This window comes from Oncorhynchus mykiss, chromosome 10 (assembly GCF_057628025.1).
Source record: "Oncorhynchus mykiss isolate SJ-2025 chromosome 10, ASM5762802v1, whole genome shotgun sequence".
NCBI lineage: Eukaryota > Metazoa > Chordata > Actinopteri > Salmoniformes > Salmonidae > Oncorhynchus > Oncorhynchus mykiss.
In genome coordinates this window covers 41,523,613-41,541,144 of record NC_143031.1, presented here as the reverse complement: position 1 = coordinate 41,541,144, position 17,532 = coordinate 41,523,613, and the positions used below count along the sequence as shown (strand labels likewise).

The 17,532-nt window shown below is 46.3% G+C and overlaps 1 protein-coding gene across 9 annotated transcripts in view; it reads left to right on the top strand.

The window, feature by feature from the left end:
- Positions 1–17,532, top strand: part of LOC110533890 (roundabout homolog 2) — a 186,188-nt gene that overhangs the window by 151,342 nt on the left and 17,314 nt on the right. For 4 of the 9 annotated variants that reach the window (XM_090186656.1, XM_021618475.3, XM_090186660.1 and 1 more), the window contains exons 10-21: positions 1,049–1,130; positions 1,291–1,456; positions 1,826–1,992; positions 2,115–2,236; positions 3,960–4,191; positions 6,501–6,625; positions 6,776–6,947; positions 7,916–8,092; positions 8,930–8,956; positions 9,145–9,184; positions 11,967–12,094; positions 12,897–13,169. In XM_090186656.1, the coding sequence (XP_090042782.1) occupies positions 1,049–1,130; positions 1,291–1,456; positions 1,826–1,992; positions 2,115–2,236; positions 3,960–4,191; positions 6,501–6,625; positions 6,776–6,947; positions 7,916–8,092; positions 8,930–8,956; positions 9,145–9,184; positions 11,967–12,094; positions 12,897–13,169 (1,711 nt within the window). Of the gene's footprint in view, positions 1–1,048; positions 1,131–1,290; positions 1,457–1,825; positions 1,993–2,114; positions 2,237–3,959; positions 4,192–6,500; positions 6,626–6,775; positions 6,948–7,915; positions 8,093–8,929; positions 8,957–9,144; positions 9,185–11,966; positions 12,095–12,896; positions 13,170–17,532 lie in introns of those variants that run through there. The other 5 variants (XM_090186658.1, XM_021618477.3, XM_090186661.1 and 2 more) reach the window with 2 other exon arrangements.

Sequence of the window (17,532 nt, the reverse complement as noted above, 5' to 3'; positions counted from 1 at the left end):
ACACTTCTCATCTGATGTCAGTTGGATGTAATTCAAATGGACAAGTGCAGTCATGTTGCTTTTAAAGATGAGTAGAGGGTATTGATTTGTATGTCATTTAAAGCTGCCGTTTAGAGCCAGTCTCCTGGGCAACGGTTAGAGATGCTCTAACTCATGGACAGTGATGTGGGGAGTGGGAGTGTAACAATGTACAGCAGCATATCACTACCATCAAAGTGTGTGTAAGATGTCTACACACACCCACATTCACACACTCCCCTTTATTTCCCAAATCTCATTGGAATATCCATTAGACTGGCCAAAGCTGCAGTCCTCTGGGTTGATTTAATAAACCTTAGGGAGACGTGGTTATGAAAACGGAGGAAGTGAAATAAGGAGACAGAGAGAAGGGGAGGGGAGGGGAGGGAGTGAGGGGAAATAAATCAAAAATAGAGCGAGAAAGGGAAGAGGGTTCAAGAAAGCGAGGGAGAGGAGAGAGGGAACGAGGGAGAGAGAGAGAGCAAGGGGGAGGCCAGCTGTCATTGTTCCCCAGTGTTAAAGCGGCCAGCGTTAAATAGATTATCATGTCTCTGTTTCACTGTGTCTGTATTGATGATGATGGGGCTGAGGATGTGGGGGGCTGACTAGTACTAAATTAAACGTATTAAGAAAATTAACGTCAGCACTTCCAGGGCTCTTTTTTCATCTTCCCCCACTCCGTTTTCTCATTCACACCCACTCCCTCTCTCCCTGGGAGTGAGTCAGGCCAATGGAGGTTAATGCATTTTTTGTGTACTTCTGGCTGCCGAGCTCTTTCCATAGCGGAGATTCACTACCAAACAATATCACTACTATCAAGAAGGCAGACATATATCAATGAACATACAAAAACCTTTGTTTGTGAGGTGTTGATTGATCTGTTCCTCAGCCTAATATTTGGTAGGTCAGTTGTATGACCATTTTAATGGATGGATGTTTTTTTTTAATGAAATGTGAAATAATTGAATCGTTTAAGTGGCTGGTCAGTGTAGGTTGTGATTGTCTCTTTGTTCCCCTCTGTCCTCCTCAGCTGTCTGACTCTGGGCTGTACACCTGTGTTGCCACCAGCTCAAGTGGGGAGACCTCATGGAGTGCCTTCCTGGATGTTAGAGGTACAGTAACATCTTGATTTACTGTCCCTTCTACCCACCATTGATTGAAGCCAAACGCACTAAACGAGTTCCACCATTTCTAATGCACCTTTCTCCTTCAATCTGCCTCTTTCGTTTTGATTCATTTTGATAGAGATTCTTCTCCTTTCCTCCCTCTCAGAGTCCAGTGACCTCATAGACTCTATGTCCCACAATGCCAGTGCCCTCCCAGGGCCTCCGTCTAAGCCAGAGGTCACTGATGTCACCAAGAGCAGTGTCTCGTTGTCATGGGAACCTGGGCCTGAGGAGGGCTCACCGGTCACTTCCTACGTCATCGAGGCCTTTGGGTACGTCTGGGAACAGTATCCCCTAGCAAAGCCTCACTAAATGACCCCAAATTTTCAGAGCAATGACAGATGTATTCGTTTATGTGGGCATATGGGTCACTGCCACATCCAGGGCAAGCACAACAATCCCAGGAATTGTGCAGAATAGTCTGCATACGAGAATCATGTGCAGTCCAAGAAGGTTGATCAGGGCCTCTTTGACTCAGTGTTTAAGTTTGGTTTCAGACCAGCTGTGCAATGTCTTGATGGTGCTAGGTAAATTAGCCAAGAGAAAACAATAGGACTGTAGCTATGGAGAGCTATTACTGTAAAAGCTTTCCTTGGCTGGGCTCACTAACGCTCTTCCTCTCCGCGGTTCTCTGTGAGCAGTCAGCTGGTCAGCAACAGCTGGCAGACTGTGGCTGACCACGTGAAGACCACACAGTTCACGGTCAAAGACCTGCGACCGAACACGGTCTACCTGTTCCTCATCAGAGCGGTCAATGCCCAGGGTCTCGGAGACCCCAGCCCCATGTCTGAGCCTGTCCGCACACAAGGTACCAAAATAGAATGTGCTCCATGCCAACATGACATTTCAAACCGGTTCGATGGCAATATTTAATAGCACCTCTCTCTCTCTCTCTCTCTCTCTCTCTCTCTCTCTCTCTCTCTCTCTCAGACATCAGTCCTCCAGTGCAGGGTGTTGACCATCGTCGTGTCCAGAAGGAGCTGGGTGATGTAGTGGCCAGCATGCATAACCCTGTGGTCATCAGCTCTACCTCTGTCCAGGTCACATGGACCGTGAGTACCACTGTTTGGATTACTTACAATTGTATTTTGTTGTTGCATGTCAACAGAGATGCAGTTGTTAGTTTGTTGATAGTTCGGAGCACCTGTAAGACGGCTCACTGCATAAAGCGTAGCTAAACATTTTGACTTGCAGAGCCCAATGATTCATTTATTTACCATGTATGACGCAATGAGGAACTTGTATGAGGGGGTTTGATGTGAACCAGTGTGCTTTGTCTTCGTGGTGAGTTGTTATTCTCACTGAATCAGGAAGTGCAGAATCTCAAGAGCTGAATAGCGAGAGAGATGAACCTTGTTTTCCAGGCTGGCTGGAGGACAGCATTAGGATCATTCAGGAACAGAGACAGCTTAGCTAGTCTTTCCAGGCTTCACACACACACACACACACACACACACACACACACACACACACACACACACACACACACACACACACAGAGACAACTTCTGAGATGGGTGGACGTGGAGTCCAGGGACAGCTGGTGTTGCATCAATCTGTGATCATTTGGGTTGACTCAAGAATTAAGACAAATGATTCTCACCGAGACAAATAGATCACCGTTAGCAGCAACATGTTGCATTCTCTCTTTAAGAAGCTGTTTGCATTCAGCTCTTTATCTGTAGGTTATTCATCTTTCCTCTTGGCAAGGTGTCCCATCTACCTTCTGGAGAGCCCTGCTTAATGACAGAGGCTCTTCTATTTCACACATACATACTCTTGCACACGCACATCCTCACATGCACACTCTCCATATGCTTCGGCTCTGTACGCACCGGTGCCTTGATGTTTTGACATTATTAGGTATCTGGGCTCTTCCAGATGGGGCACCAATACTATACGAGTTCAAACATTAAAGTGAACCATCAAAAATGCCACTCTTGCGAAATTACACAGAGATACTTCGACCATCTTCAATTAGCTACATGATAATATTACTAGTATGAAATGACATTGTAACACAGGTTAGATTAAATCCCAGAATTAGCTTGGTGTTTTCTTCTTCACACATACTTTTGTTGTCCTACCATTCCCTAGTATACCTGTCCTATAAAACAAGGGAAAAGTCAACAGAATTCACTTGTTTATGGTATTTACTCCCACTATGGCTGCATCTAGCTAGCTGGATCAGTCAGTTCTAACAGGTAAGGGAGGGAGGGAAAGGGAGCGCGGGGGGGGGGGGGGGGGCGTCTCCCTAAGGTTTCTTCATAAAGCTTTTAGATTCACGAATCATTTCGTTAATGAAATGCAAACAGGCACCCGTAGAGGCTGAGCGTTGGCAGCGCGTCGGCATGATTTATTTGGACTGGGCTGAGGGTAAACAGCTGCTTTATTTGCCCTGTAAAAGCTTTTCGCTTGCTTCTGCCCCTGTTAACAAGCCATTACTGTGAGTTATGTTGCACACTCCCTCCCCAGACCCCGCCACTGCAACTTTCCCCCGCCATAGTAACGGGATTTGTTTACCGGAAAGGACACTGCATGGTTTTAATCCACTCTGTCGGGGTCAAATGTAAGAGCTTTGTAGCTCTCTCTTTTGATGGTTTGGTCGGCATGTGCTGTATTTAAATGGGCAGTAAGTAGTTACTATGACTCAAAGTCGATAGGGTTCTTGTAACATTACTCTAGTTATTGAAAAATCCCTTTCAAAATCCACAATATACATAATAAATTCCTCTTCCTACCCTCTTTCTCTCTCTCTCATTTTCTCTCCCTCAGGTGGAGAACCCTTCCCAGTTTATCCAGGGCTATCGTGTTCTGTACAGGCAGACGTCAGGTCTGCCCTCCCCTGGGGCCTGGCAGGTGCAGGACCTCAAGGTTCCGTCTGAGAGAGACGTGGCGCTGTCTGCGCTGAAGAAGGGCGTTGTCTATGAGATAAAAGTCCGTCCGTACTTCAACGAGTTCCAGGGAGCAGACAGTGAATCAATGACAGCACGCACCTTGGAGGAAGGTAAAGGACCATTACCAACTCAATATGTGTAGTGATGCAACAAAAAGACATTGCCATCTCTGTAGGAGGTATTATTTTCACTTTGTCAAAAACGTTTGAAATTATTTTACATCAATGCTACGTGTGTGCTACATCTGGTAATGGCCAAATACCTTGAAGCTAATACAGAATATAATTGTACACACCCACAAACACACTCTCTGCAAACAAACATAAGAAAACTAAAGAGAAGACACACAAACACTGAGTATTAGGGTGACATCTTCCCTGTGGCAGATCTCCCAGACATCTCAGCTCTGTAGGGGGGTATGACAGGCCTGTGAGTCTGTGGGGGGGCCTGTCTCCTGTGACACCAGCTCAAACATCTTTCTGTGCCTCTCCCTGTTCCTGTCTCTGCTCTCTCTGGACCCCTGCTGTCACATCGCCTGCCATGCCCCTGTCGCATACAACATTTATATTGTGACTTTAAGATGTTACCTCCCTTTCTCTCTTTCTTTCTTTCTCTCTTTCTTTCTTTCTGTCGTTCTTTCTTTCTTTCTCTCACTTGCCCCCTCTCCACCTCTACTTCATACACATGCATAAATCAAATGTTCACTTACAGTAAATCAAACATTGATGTCAGTCAGCGATTTGAACAGAAGCTCAACTTACATTGGCGTCTCAAGTTAAGATTCAGCCCTCTGTGAGTGGTTGATTAATTGGGGCCAGCAGCGTTCAGGCTGCATTTTATTTCTTGTGTCCATTAACCCAATTAGGCCCACACAGGAGTTGTTATCCAAGTGTAACGCTCTGGGCATGTTCAGTCCGTGTAGACAGTTCTCTCCAGACCTAGGGTCCTTCTGGAGAAATCTACTGTATCCACGGTAGCCAGGTGGCTCAGAGGCCAGCTGGTAAATGAGACTGTTGTGCAACGTTCCACCTGGCTAGCTAGATTCACATGAATCTTCCACTGACTGTATAATGTATCATTTCAAAATGTATGGCTTCTCAACTGAGTTTAGTTCTGAGCTAACCCAACCAATCAATCAGATATAAATGAGTTGTGCATTGGGAATACAGAGATGGTAGTTCAGAGTCTTAAGCTGCGGTAGTGTTCTGAATGAATGACTACTAAACATCCAGCACAATAGAAACAATAGGTCTATGTGTTAAGTTGTCCTATAGCCATGCTGTTAGCCTGCAGGTGTCTCCAAGCTGTTTGAATCCTCTATACAGCCTTTGAAGGTGACTGGTATGAGCGGTCTGTCAGCCCACACTGGGGATCAGCAGTGTTTTGTCGATCTAAAACGATTGGACACGGGGTCACCGAAGTGTCACTTGGCACGCCACGTGGCACGCAGCAGGTCACATTTCTGCCAGCGATACATCACACAACTAATGGGCTTATTAGCATCTCATTCATTACTGTACACCACGATGGAGAGCTTTCATTTAGCTCAGATATGCATAATGTGGTGCTTTAGCATCCCGAGCGCTAACGTGTGACTGCGTGTGATGGGGGTGATCCATTAATACGGAGGCAGTATCAGTCGCTGGGCTCGGGCCCTTCATCACAGACCCATACTTTACTCAGGGGTACACATGCCAGTCTGCTCTGCTCTGTTTTAGAAGGGCACAATGACTCGCTTATTGGTATGTTTAGTAAAGACTGCATGGCATTTCACCAGGCAATGAAGAGTGATTGGGCCTTGGAAGTTCAACAGACAATAATATTGTTTGGCATTAGAGGTTGTAACTTCCTGTTCAACTAGATGGATTGTTATAGTAGATTCCCCTAAAATTTTTGGGGCGGCAGGTAAACTAGTGGTTAGAGCGCTGGGCCAGTAACCGAAAGGTTGCTAGATCGACTCCCCGAGCTGACAAGTTTGTTCTGCCCCTGAGCAAGGCAGTTAGCCCACTGTTCCTAGGCCGTCATTGTAAACAAGAATTTGTTCTTAACTGACTTGCCTAGTTGAATAAAGTTGTTTTTTTAAAAGCAACCTACGAAGGCACCAAGAGACCTCTGGTACTGCTACTCAGCAAGGAAAAGGAATGATTCAAAGACAGACTTAAGTAAGAGAGGAAGGTTGGAGAGAGAAAGATAAAAAAAAGAGGTAGTGCAGTCATTATTTCTGTATGTTGTGGTGGCTCTCCCAATTCTTTCTTGCTTCTGCTACAGAGAAAGCCTTCCACATTGAAGTACTCTTTAAATATAAATCAAGGCAGTGCTCTCTGTTATGCTCTGGCGGACAGCAGGCAGCAGCAGTTCTCTATTGGAATGTGAAGATGTGGTGATGTGGTGATGTGTTTTGTTGTGCCTCCCCATGCAGCGCCCAGCGCTCCTCCTCAGCAGGTGACAGTGCTGACAGTGGGGAACCATAACAGCACCTCTATCAGCGTGTCCTGGGACCCCCCTCCCGCAGAGCACCAGAACGGCATCATCCAGGAGTACAAGGTAGGCAGCGGCAATCTGTATTCTATATGTTGAGAAAATAAAGCTTCACTGTGTGTGTATTGTATACACACATTGATATTACAAGACATTTGGTATCAACTGCCTCTCCCCACAAATGCCTGTCCCTGTGTGTGTGTGTGTGTGTGTTAGATCTGGTGCCTGGCGAACGAGACACGTTTCCATGTGAATAAGACGGTGGATGCGGCCATCCGTTCCGTGGTGGTGGCGGGTCTGCAGGCGGGGGTGCAGTACCGTGTGGAGGTGGCGGCAGGCACCAGCACCGGAGTGGGGGTGAAGAGCGAGCCCCAGCCCATCGTCATAGGTAACACACACAGGGTCTGAGGCAACACACATAATAACAGGGAACCCTAATCTGACTCACAGACAGTGGGTCTGGAAAAATGATTGATCAATTTATCACGCTTGGAGAAAAAAGAAAATTGTGCATTGTCGGAGATCACATGTGTACTGCTGGAAGCTGAAGGTTCACTGAGTTCTGTAAGGCAGGCTCCATTCATAGTGATCTATCAGGAAATCAATAGCATTTCATTTAGTGTAGTGTCCAGTAACAGTGTGGCGAGTGCTGTTAGCCATATCAATAATCCTTCTCGATATCTGTGCGGCCAGCGCTAACAAAGTAGACAGTGTTATTGGGGTGGGCTTATCAGCCTATCACATCTTATCAAACAGCTGAAGGATAGGCCTAAAATCAATAGCAGAGCCAGGCCAAATGCTCTTCATCCGTGACTTTTGACTGATGTGTGGGGGAAATATCCTCAACGGCCACAGAAAGGCAAACAGAGGCCTGTGGACTGAGGCTTAATGACTGGGGCTGGGGCTCCTGCTCCCGCTGGAGACTGTGAATCTAATTTCACAGCACAGTAGCTGCAGCAGAAAATCAAACTCTGTCTGAGCTGCTCTGTCAATCTCCCGTCTCGGAGTTCAAATTGATGAGAGCACTGCTGAATTGATTAACTCTCTGCCGACATATTGCAGTTTTGTGCTCTCAATGGTGTGGGTTTTTAATTTGATATTGTTTATCTATAGTGTTGTTTTTACCCTAGAAAACAGCTGTAACGGGATTGTACCTTTCTTATAGAATTTCTTGTTTTCAGATCATATAGTAGATTTTGATATTAACTATCATTAAATAAAGATTTGTACTCGTTTTCGAGATATGTTAGCCGTTGACTGGTTTGGGTCTACTGGACAGCCAAAAGCTATCCTATCCACCAGATGCCATGGTGTCCATCTGATTGGTGTCTCCTGTCCCCTGCTGTCTGTCCCCAGGTGCAGAGCTGCGTGATGTGATCACGGGGGCGGAGGGCAACAACAGCATCTCAGACGTGGTGAAACAGCCGGCCTTCATCGCTGGGCTGGGAGGGGCCTGCTGGATCGTCCTCATGGGCTTCAGCGCCTGGCTCTACTGGAGGAGGAAGAAGAGGAAGGGCCTCAGCAACTACGCAGGTCAGAACCACTCTACTATTATGGATACGGGCCTGAGTAATATCAACACCGATCAAAACCACTATACAGAAACATTGCAGTGTAGACTAGCTTTCCCAACTGCCTTAGACAATGTGTCTAGGGTAAGTTAGTGGAATCCCAGGTGAGAGACAGAGCTGTTTTGTCCAGATGGTGTATCATTTAATGCAGAATAAAGGAGATATTCAGCTCAGACAGAAAGAAGTCTTCTTTGCTTTAATCCATTGTGCACCTATGTGCATCAGCTGTGAACACAATCCCATCAAGCCTGCACCATAAAACTCAAATACACTCATTTGAAATAAGTAATTCACATTTCCTTACATTATGGGACCGTGACCCATGTCGTTCGCACATTAGCCATAAATGCATTCTCCAGATTTAGGTATGCAATTTTTTGTTTGGCCTTCCGGGGGTGATTTTAGCTGTGGACTATTGTCATTATTTGGTTTGCTATCACCATGCTTCAGGGGCTGGGGAGGAAACCATAGTGATTACCGAATTATAGGGCTTTGCTTTATTCAAAAGCTCTCCTATGATCCCTCCTCTCCTCAGAGCAAATTCATTTTCAATAAGCAGTTCAATGTTTGTCTTCTTTTTGCCGCCTGCTTTGTATCTCTCACCCAGCCAATCTCCATACTCGCTGTCACATTTTTCCTCAACCAGATGTGTCTACCATTGTCAAACGGATGGTGTTGCACCTTTTTTTTTGTATCTCTGTGGTTGTGTTCATGTTTGTTTATGCTGACGTTGCATCGACTTTGTCTACAGTGTCGACAGGCTTTTAACACACACTATCTCTGTCTTGTTTTGTTGCAGTTCAGTCCTTCACCTTTACCCGTGCAGGTATTGGCCATTTGTCCTTGTCTTCTCACCTTAATTTGGATGTTGGACTGTAGCACTAGAAAATATTTCCCCCCAAACATATACCAGCTTGAAACACATTCAATGTTTTTCAGAGCACTCTTCTGATTAAAATTCTTCCTCCTCTCTCACTCTGCTCCCTGCCATCTCTCTCTCTGGTTGGACCACAGTGACGTTTCAACGAGACAGAGGACTGATTGAAAATGGAAGGTGAGGACAAACAAAGTCCTTATTAAGTCACTCAACACATCGTAATGGCATGGGATTTGATTACAGTGACAAAAAAACCAGTAGAAGTGATGATCCATCCCTTGTGGAACAACATGGATGCTGGTGTGATGATAGAACATATCAGTGTGGAATGATCAACCTTCACGGAGGGTACAGATTCATTGGAAGAAGAATAGATCTGTTATGATGAATGAACTCCTTACATGTTCCAAAACTCCCCCGCTTATTCATCCTGGCGCAACACGTGCGTTGATGTATCGATTGATTGAGTCATCAATCACTCCCGGGAAATTATCAGAAACAATTAATGCGGGCAGAGCAGGTTTTTTTATTGGCTCGGGGCTGGTGGCGGCGTTGCCAGGGGGGGGGGGGGGGGGGGGTGATGAATTTGCCTGTCGACACGTGGGGAGAGGCACTGCTGACGGCACGCCTCCAGAATGCAAGCATATGTAACGATGTAAAGAGATAATGACCCAAGGGAGTGGGGCTGGAGAGGATACTCCCCAGTTCCACTGAACCCCAGGCAGGCAGACAGACACTGCAGTATAGGAATGTAGAGTATGCCTGTCGTCTACTGCAACTCTAGTCTGATCTGCCTGGCAGAGCACAGATATGCGTAGTCTAGCTCTGAATATCACTGGGTGAAAATCACTGGGCACTGACTCTGTGAGAATATGAAGAGAGCTCCCCCAGGGCCTAGGGGATCAGGCTCTTCCTCTCCCTCTCTCTTTCTCTTTCCTTCTCTCTGCTTTCTTGTCCTTTTTTTCTCTCCTCTCTTTCTCTCCTTTGTCACACCTGAGCAGGCAGATCCAGCCCAGAGCTGATACAAATGCAGCCAAAAAATAAGCTAAAAATAAACTGTGTGTTGTTGCCTGAGCCCACGTGTGTGTGTGTGTGTGTGTGTGTGTGTGTGTGTGTGTGTGTGTGTGTGTGTGTGTGTGTGTGTGTGTGTGTGTGTGTGTGTGTGTATGTTATTGGATATGTGTGTCTGTACATTTGTGGGAACATGCCTGTGTGATTTTATATGGAAATTGCTCTTATAATGTTTTAAACACATTTTAAGCCATCACAAGTCAGATGTATGCAATTCCCTGGGCGCGTGGCACACCTGGCTTAAAGGGAAATGCATTTGTGGACTTCTGCATTAATTAACCAAATGCAAACAAAGGCACGTGAGCCTTGTGACTGAAGCCTCTGTACACACCAACAGCTATGTACGGTAATAGTTAATAGCACAGATATACCGTTTAGAAAAATCTTTTTTTTCTCCTAGTAACAAAATAAAAAAACGATTCTGTATTTATTTCAGGCATTGGAGTGAAATTGCCAATTTCCTGTGCAATATGAGAGGGGTGGTTTCACCAAAACAGCCTATGAGCTTTGCCGTGTGTGTTGCTATGGAGACGCTACCCCACCACCCCGTGCTGGCAGGCTATCCGCCAGAAGGCCCTCTATGATTCTACATTTAAAATGTAAATGTCTGTAGTGCTGGGCTCTAAAAGGGATTTAATGTCTGTGGTGCTGGGCTCTAAAAGGGATTTAATGTCTGTGGTGCTGGGCTCTAAAAGGGATTTAATGTCTGTGGTGCTGGGCTCTAAAAGGGATTTAATGTCTGTGGTGCTGGGCTCTAAAAGGGATTTAATGTCTGTAGTGCTGGGCTCTAAAATGGATTTAATGTCTGTGGTGCTGGGCTCTAAAAGGGATTTAATGTCTGTGGTGCTGGGCTCTAAAAGGGATTTAATGTCTGTGGTGCTGGGCTCTAAAAGGGATTTAATGTCTGTGGTGCTGGGCTCTAAAAGGGATTTCATGTCTGTGGTGCTGGACTCTAAAAGGGATTTAATGTCTGTGGTGCTGGGCTCTAAAAGGGATTTAATGTCTGTGGTGCTGGGCTCTAAAAGGGATTTAATGTCTGTGGTGCTGGGGTCTAAAAGGGATTCAATGTCGGTGGTGCTGGGCTCTAAAAGGGATTTAATGTCTGTGGTGCTGGGCTCTAAAAGGGATTTAATGTCTGTGGTGCTGGGCTCTAAAAGGGATTTAATGTCTGTGGTGCTGGGCTCTAAAAGGGATTTAATGTCTGTAGTGCTGGGCTCTAAAAGGGATTTAATGTCTGTAGTGCTGGGCTCTAAAAGGGATTTAATGTCTGTAGTGCTGGGCTCTAAAAGGGGTTTAATGTCTGTAGTGCTGGGCTCTAAAAGGTATTTAATGTCTGTGGTGCTGGGCTCTAAAAGGGATTTAATGTCTGTGGTGCTGGGCTCTCAAAGGGATTTAATGTCTGTGGTGCTGGGCTCTAAAAGGGATTTAATGTCTGTAGTGCTGGGCTCTAAAAGGGATTTAATGTCTGTGGTGCTGGGCTCTAAAAGGGATTTAATGTCTGTGGTGCTGGGCTCTAAAAGGGTTTTAATGTCTGTGCGTTTAGTCCTGCTCCGTTTCTCCAGGGGGTGTTAGGGGCGCTAAAGCCCAGCACTGATTTATAGACTTGTCCGTTTTTTATGTCTCTCTGTTTGTTCATTGTTGCCTCTGCTCCAGGCTGCTCCAGAGGAGCAGATATGCTGAGTGAGGTTTCACAGCAATTTGTTGTTGAATCAGTCGGTATAACATCATGTGAGAAAATGAATAGTATTGCTGGGATTCAGACGGAACCAGATGTTTTCCTAATAACAACCTCTCTCTCTCTCCCTCACCTCTCTCTCCCTCACCTCTCTCTCCCTCACCTCTCTCTCATTCTTCTCCGTCCCTCTTCTGTCTTTATCTCCAAAAATAGTCGTCCTGGTCTACTGAAAGCCGGTGACCCAGGATTCCCCTGGTTGGCTGACTCCTGGCCCTCCACCAGCCTGCCGGCCAACGGGGGCCTGGGAGGTCCCAAGGACCGGGGTAACTTTGGTCGTGGAGGTAAGAAAACATAGGTATCACCCCTGGTCAAACAGAACCAAACCCAGAGAATTAGAGAATGGAGGTTGATAGAGGGCTGACCCAGACCGTCCCAGCTGACCATGGTGTCACGCTATGCCACGGCAACACCACAGTCCCACAGTGAGACCAGAGGTCAGAGGTCATGTGCCCAGAGTGAGAGGCAGTGAATACATGTATGAGCTGCATGCATTATTCAGTGTGGAGGGTATCCCTCAGCAGGCACACTGACAGGCCGTCACACACACTCCGGACTCTCAGTCTCTCTGGATCACGCTACCTATCTCATCACTATTGGCTTCAAAAAACTGACACAAACTTTAATGAGAGCGTGTGTGTGTGTTTCTTCTGTCTAAGCATGATTGGGTTAAACGCGCTTGTAAACTAGATTATTTGCTTGTGGCAGTGTGTGTTTATTTTTGTGTGGGCATTTGAGATGGAGAGATAGTATGTGTGTATTGGTGCCATTTTCCTGTAGCTCATTTAGCTCCCACCAGGCTGATGAGCGGCCCCGAGCCCCTGTGGGTAGAGCTGAAGGTCAGCCCTGTGTGATGGGCCCTTTCCCTCGGACACAGTGCCGGGCCCCTACAGGGCATTGCATGGCGACGTGATAATTATCCTGCTAGCTAATCACTTTGATTCATCTCAGCTCGATTGTGGTCAGTTGAACTAACACAGGGAGCCTACCGCTGGAGCAGGGAGTGCTAATGTGTTACACGCTGACCTTAAAGATGGCCACTTTATCTCTTCATGCATCTGTCTGTTTCCTAATATCTCATCTCAGATGTGCTACCCTCCGGAGTGGGTGAGAAGACGGGTACCATGCTGTCTGACGGCGCCATCTACAGCAGCATAGACTTCACAGGCAAAGCTGGTTACAGCAGCCCAGCACGGGGCTTACAGGCCACACCCTACGCCACCACCCAGATCCTGCAGTCCAACAGCTTCCATGAGCTGGCTGTGGACAGACCAGACCCCCGCTGGAAGGCTTCCCTTCGAGCCCAGCAGGAGATGGCCAACCTGGGCTACTCACTGACCGATGGACGCCCCTGTAACGGTACGCCCCTGCAACACTGAGGAAGCACAGGGAGGGGACGGGCGGGGTAGGGCTGTGTGATTTTGAATATGTGTGCATGTGTCCCTGGATTTGTGTATGCTCCAAAGGTAGCCCTAAAGCACAGCATCAGATCTCCCTAGATTGTATAACATTGTCTGGATGGTCAGTCACGGAGTGAAGCGCAGCATTCGTTAGATGGCTTTTTGGAATAACAATAGGCTTCAAGACTAGTAGAGGAGGAGAGAAAGAGAGAGATAGATAGATAGAGAGAAAGTTGAGGTCAGGAAACCCTGGCGTACCGGACAGTGGTTTCCAGACCTCAACGAGCTCTGGGGGCCCATGCACCCGTCATCGACAAATCGTTTTTTTTTTTACATTTAATCAATCATTTTGACAGTAACCCTCCAAACATTTATGCATAAACCTTTTCCATATACACTAGGAAGCTACATTTTTATTTCTTGGGCTTCAAGAATGTGCCTCAGGCCTTGAAAAATGTACCATTGAACTAATTGAATGTAAGGGCATATCAGTGAACAAATGCTGTGGTCAAGGCTAAGACGGTGCCAGGGCAATGAATGGAGCTTACTCAGGTGTTCAAAGTGCATAGTGCTTCTTAGGTAGTTTTTTATTAGTTTTAATTTAAAAACCAATCTCTCCGCAGAAGCAATAGTTACCGGAATGGTTAAAACAGCTTGATTGCCATAGCAACATCAGAGAAACTGGGCAGAAGGGAGTGGTGCTTCAAATACAGCAGTTCTGCAAAATATTTAATTGAGCCTCTAATTCACTTTAATTGCTGGCCTCAACACTTTACGGAAAGAGATTAACTGTAGGCTATAGGAAGCTCTGGTTGCAATATCAACAGTCCCTTATCTCTGGTATATCTTGGCATTCATCATTCAAGACTAAGTTTAAATTGTATATATACATATATTTTTTGTTGTTGAATTCTTCCCCCTTTTTCTCCCCAACTTCGTGGTATCCAATTGTTAGTAGTTACTATCTTATCTCATCGCAACAACTCCCGTACGGGCTTGGGAGAGACGAAGGTCGAGAGCCATGCGTCCTCCGAAACACAACCCAACCAAGCCACACTGCTTCTTAACACAGCGTGTATCCAACCCGGAAGCCAGCCGCACCAATGTGTCGGAGGAAACACCATGCACCTAGCAACCTGGTCAGCGCGCACTGTGCACGGCCCGCCACAGGAGTCGCTGGTGCGCGATGAGACAAAGATATCCCTACCAGCCAAACCCTCCCTAACCCGGACGACGCTAGCCCCATGGACCTCCCGGTCGCGGCCGGCTGCGACAGAGCCTGGGCTCGAACCCAGAGTCTCTGATGGCACAGCTGGCACTGCGATACAGACCACTGCGCCACCCGGGAGGCCAAATTGTATATTTTTCATATACACTGCTCAAGAAAAAGGGAACACTAAAATAACACATCCTACATCTGAATGAATTAAATATTCTTATTAAATACTTTTTTCTTTACATAGTTGAATGTGCTGACAACAAAATCACACAAATTATCAATGGAAATCAAATGTATCAACCCATGGAGGTCTGGATTTGGAGTCACACTCAAAATTAAAGTGGAAAACCACACTACAGGCTGATCCAACTTTGATGTAATGTCCTTAAAACAAGTCAAAATTAGGCTCAGTAGTGTGTGTGGCCTCCACGTGCCTGTATGACCTCCCTACAACGCCTGGGCATGCTCCTGATGAGGTGGCGGATGGTCTCCTGAGGGATCTCCTCCCAGACCTGGACTAAAGGATCTGCCAACTCCTGGACAGTCTGTGGTGCAACGTGGCGTTGGTGGATGGAGCGAGACATGATGTCCCAGATGTGCTCAATTGGATTCAGGTCTGGGGAATGGGCGGGCCAGTCCATAGCATCAATGCCTTCCTCTTGCAGGAACTGCTGACACACTCCAGCCACATGAGGTTTTGCATTAGGAGGAACCCAGGGCCAACCACACCAGCATATAGTCTCTCATGGAGTCTGAGGATCTCATCTCGGTACCTAATGGCAGTCAGGCTACCTCTGGCGAGCACATGGAGGGCTGTGGCCCCCCAAAGAAATGCCACCCCACACCATGACTGACCCACCGCCAAACCGGTCATGCTGGAGGATGTTGCAGGCAGCAGAACGTTCTCCACGGCGTCTCCAGACTGTCACATGTGCTCAGTGTGAACCTGCTTTCATCTGTGAAGAGCACAGGGCGCCAGTGGCGAATTTGACAATCTTGGTGTTCTCTGGCAAATGCCAAACATCCTGCACGGCGTTGGGCTGTAAGCACAACCCCCACCTGTGGACGTCGGGCCCTCATACCAGCCTCATGGAGTCTGTTTCTGACTATTTGAGCAGACACATGCACATTTGTGGCCTGCTGGAGGTCATTTTGCAGGGCTCTGGCAGTGCTCCTCCTGCTCCTCCTTGCACAAAGGCGGAGATAGCGGTCCTGCTGCTCAGTTGTTGCCCTCCTACGGTCTCCTCCACGTCTCCTGATGTACTGGCCTGTCTCCTGGTAGCGCCTCCATGCTCTGGACACTACGCTGACAGACACAGCAACCCTTCTTGCCACATCTCTACCTGCACTACCTGAAACACTTGTGTGGGTTGTAGACTCCGTCTCATGCTACCACTAGAGTGAAAGCACCGCCAGCATTCAAAAGTGAACAAAACATCAGCCAGGAAGCATAGGAACTGAGAAGTGGCCTGTGGTCCCCACCTGCAGAACCACTCCTTTATTGGGGGTGTCTTGCTAAATGCCTATAATTTCCACCTGTTGTCTATTCCATTTGCACAACAGCATGTGGAATTTGTCAATCAGTGTTGCTTCCTAAGTGGACAGTTTGATTTCACAGAAGTGTGATTGACTTGGAGTTACATTGTGTTGTTTAAGTGTTCCCTTTATTTTTTTGAGCAGTGTATAATAATATATACAGTTGAAGTCGGAAGTTTACATACACTTAGGTTGGAGTAATTATATCTCGTTTTTTTCAACCACTCCACCAATTTAATGTCAACAAACTATAGTTTTGGCAAGTCACTTAGGACATTACTTTGTGCATGACACAAGTCATTTTTCCAGCAACTGTTGACAGAAAGATTAATTTGCTTATAATTCACTGTATCACAATTCCAGTGGGTCAGAAGTTTAAATACACTAAGTTTAAACGGCTTGGAAAATTACAGAAAATTATGTTGTAACGGTTTTCTTGATGAGAAGGAGAGTCGGACCAAAATGCAGCGTGTAGATTGCGATCCATGTTTTAATGAACAAACGTAAAACACGAATCAATACAAACACTACAAAAACAATAAACGTAACGAAAACCGAAACAGCCTATACTTGTGTAAAACTAACACAGAACAAGGACATCATGATACTAAGGACAATCACCCACGACAAACTCAAAGAATATGGCTGCCTAAATATGGTTCCCAATCAGAGACAACGATAAACACCTGCCTCTGATTGAGAACCACTTCAGACAGCCATAGACTTAGCTAGAACACCCCACTAGCTACAATCCCCATACATACACACCACATACAAAAACCCATGCCACACCCTGGCCTGACCAAATAAATAAAGATAAACACAAAATACTTCGACCAGGGTGTGACAGATGTCATGGCTTTAGAAGCTTCTGATAGGCTAATTGACATCATTTGAGTCAATTGGAGGTGTACCTGTGGAAATATTTCAAGGCCTACCTTCAAACTCTGTGCCTCTTTGCTTGACATCGTGGGAAAATCAAAAGAAATCAAGACCTCAGAAAAGGAATTGTAGACCTCCACAAGTCTGGTTCATCCTTGGGAGCAATTTCCAAATGCCTGAAGGTACCACATTCATCTGTACAAACAAGAGTACGCAAGTATAAACACCATGGGACCATGCAGCCGTCATACTGCTCAGGAAGGAGACGCGTTCTGTCTCCTAGAGATGAACATACTTTGGTGCGAAAAGTGCAAATCAATCCCAGAACAACAGCAAAGGACCTTCTGAAGATGCTGGAGGAAATAGGTACAAAAGTATCTATATCCACCGTCAAACGAGTCCTATATCGACATAACCTGAGAGGTCGCTCAGCAAGGAAGAAGCCACTGCTCCAAAAAAAGCCAGACTACAGTTTGCAATTGCACATTGGGACAAAGATCATACTTTTTGGAGAAATGTCCTCTGGTCTGATGAAACAAAAATAGAACTGTTTGGCCATAATGACCATATGAAAAAGGGGGAGGCTTGCAAGCCGAAGAACACCATGCCAACCATGAAGCACGGGAGTGGCAGCATCATGTTGTGGGGGTGCTTTGCTGCAGGAGGGACTGGTGCACTTCAGAAA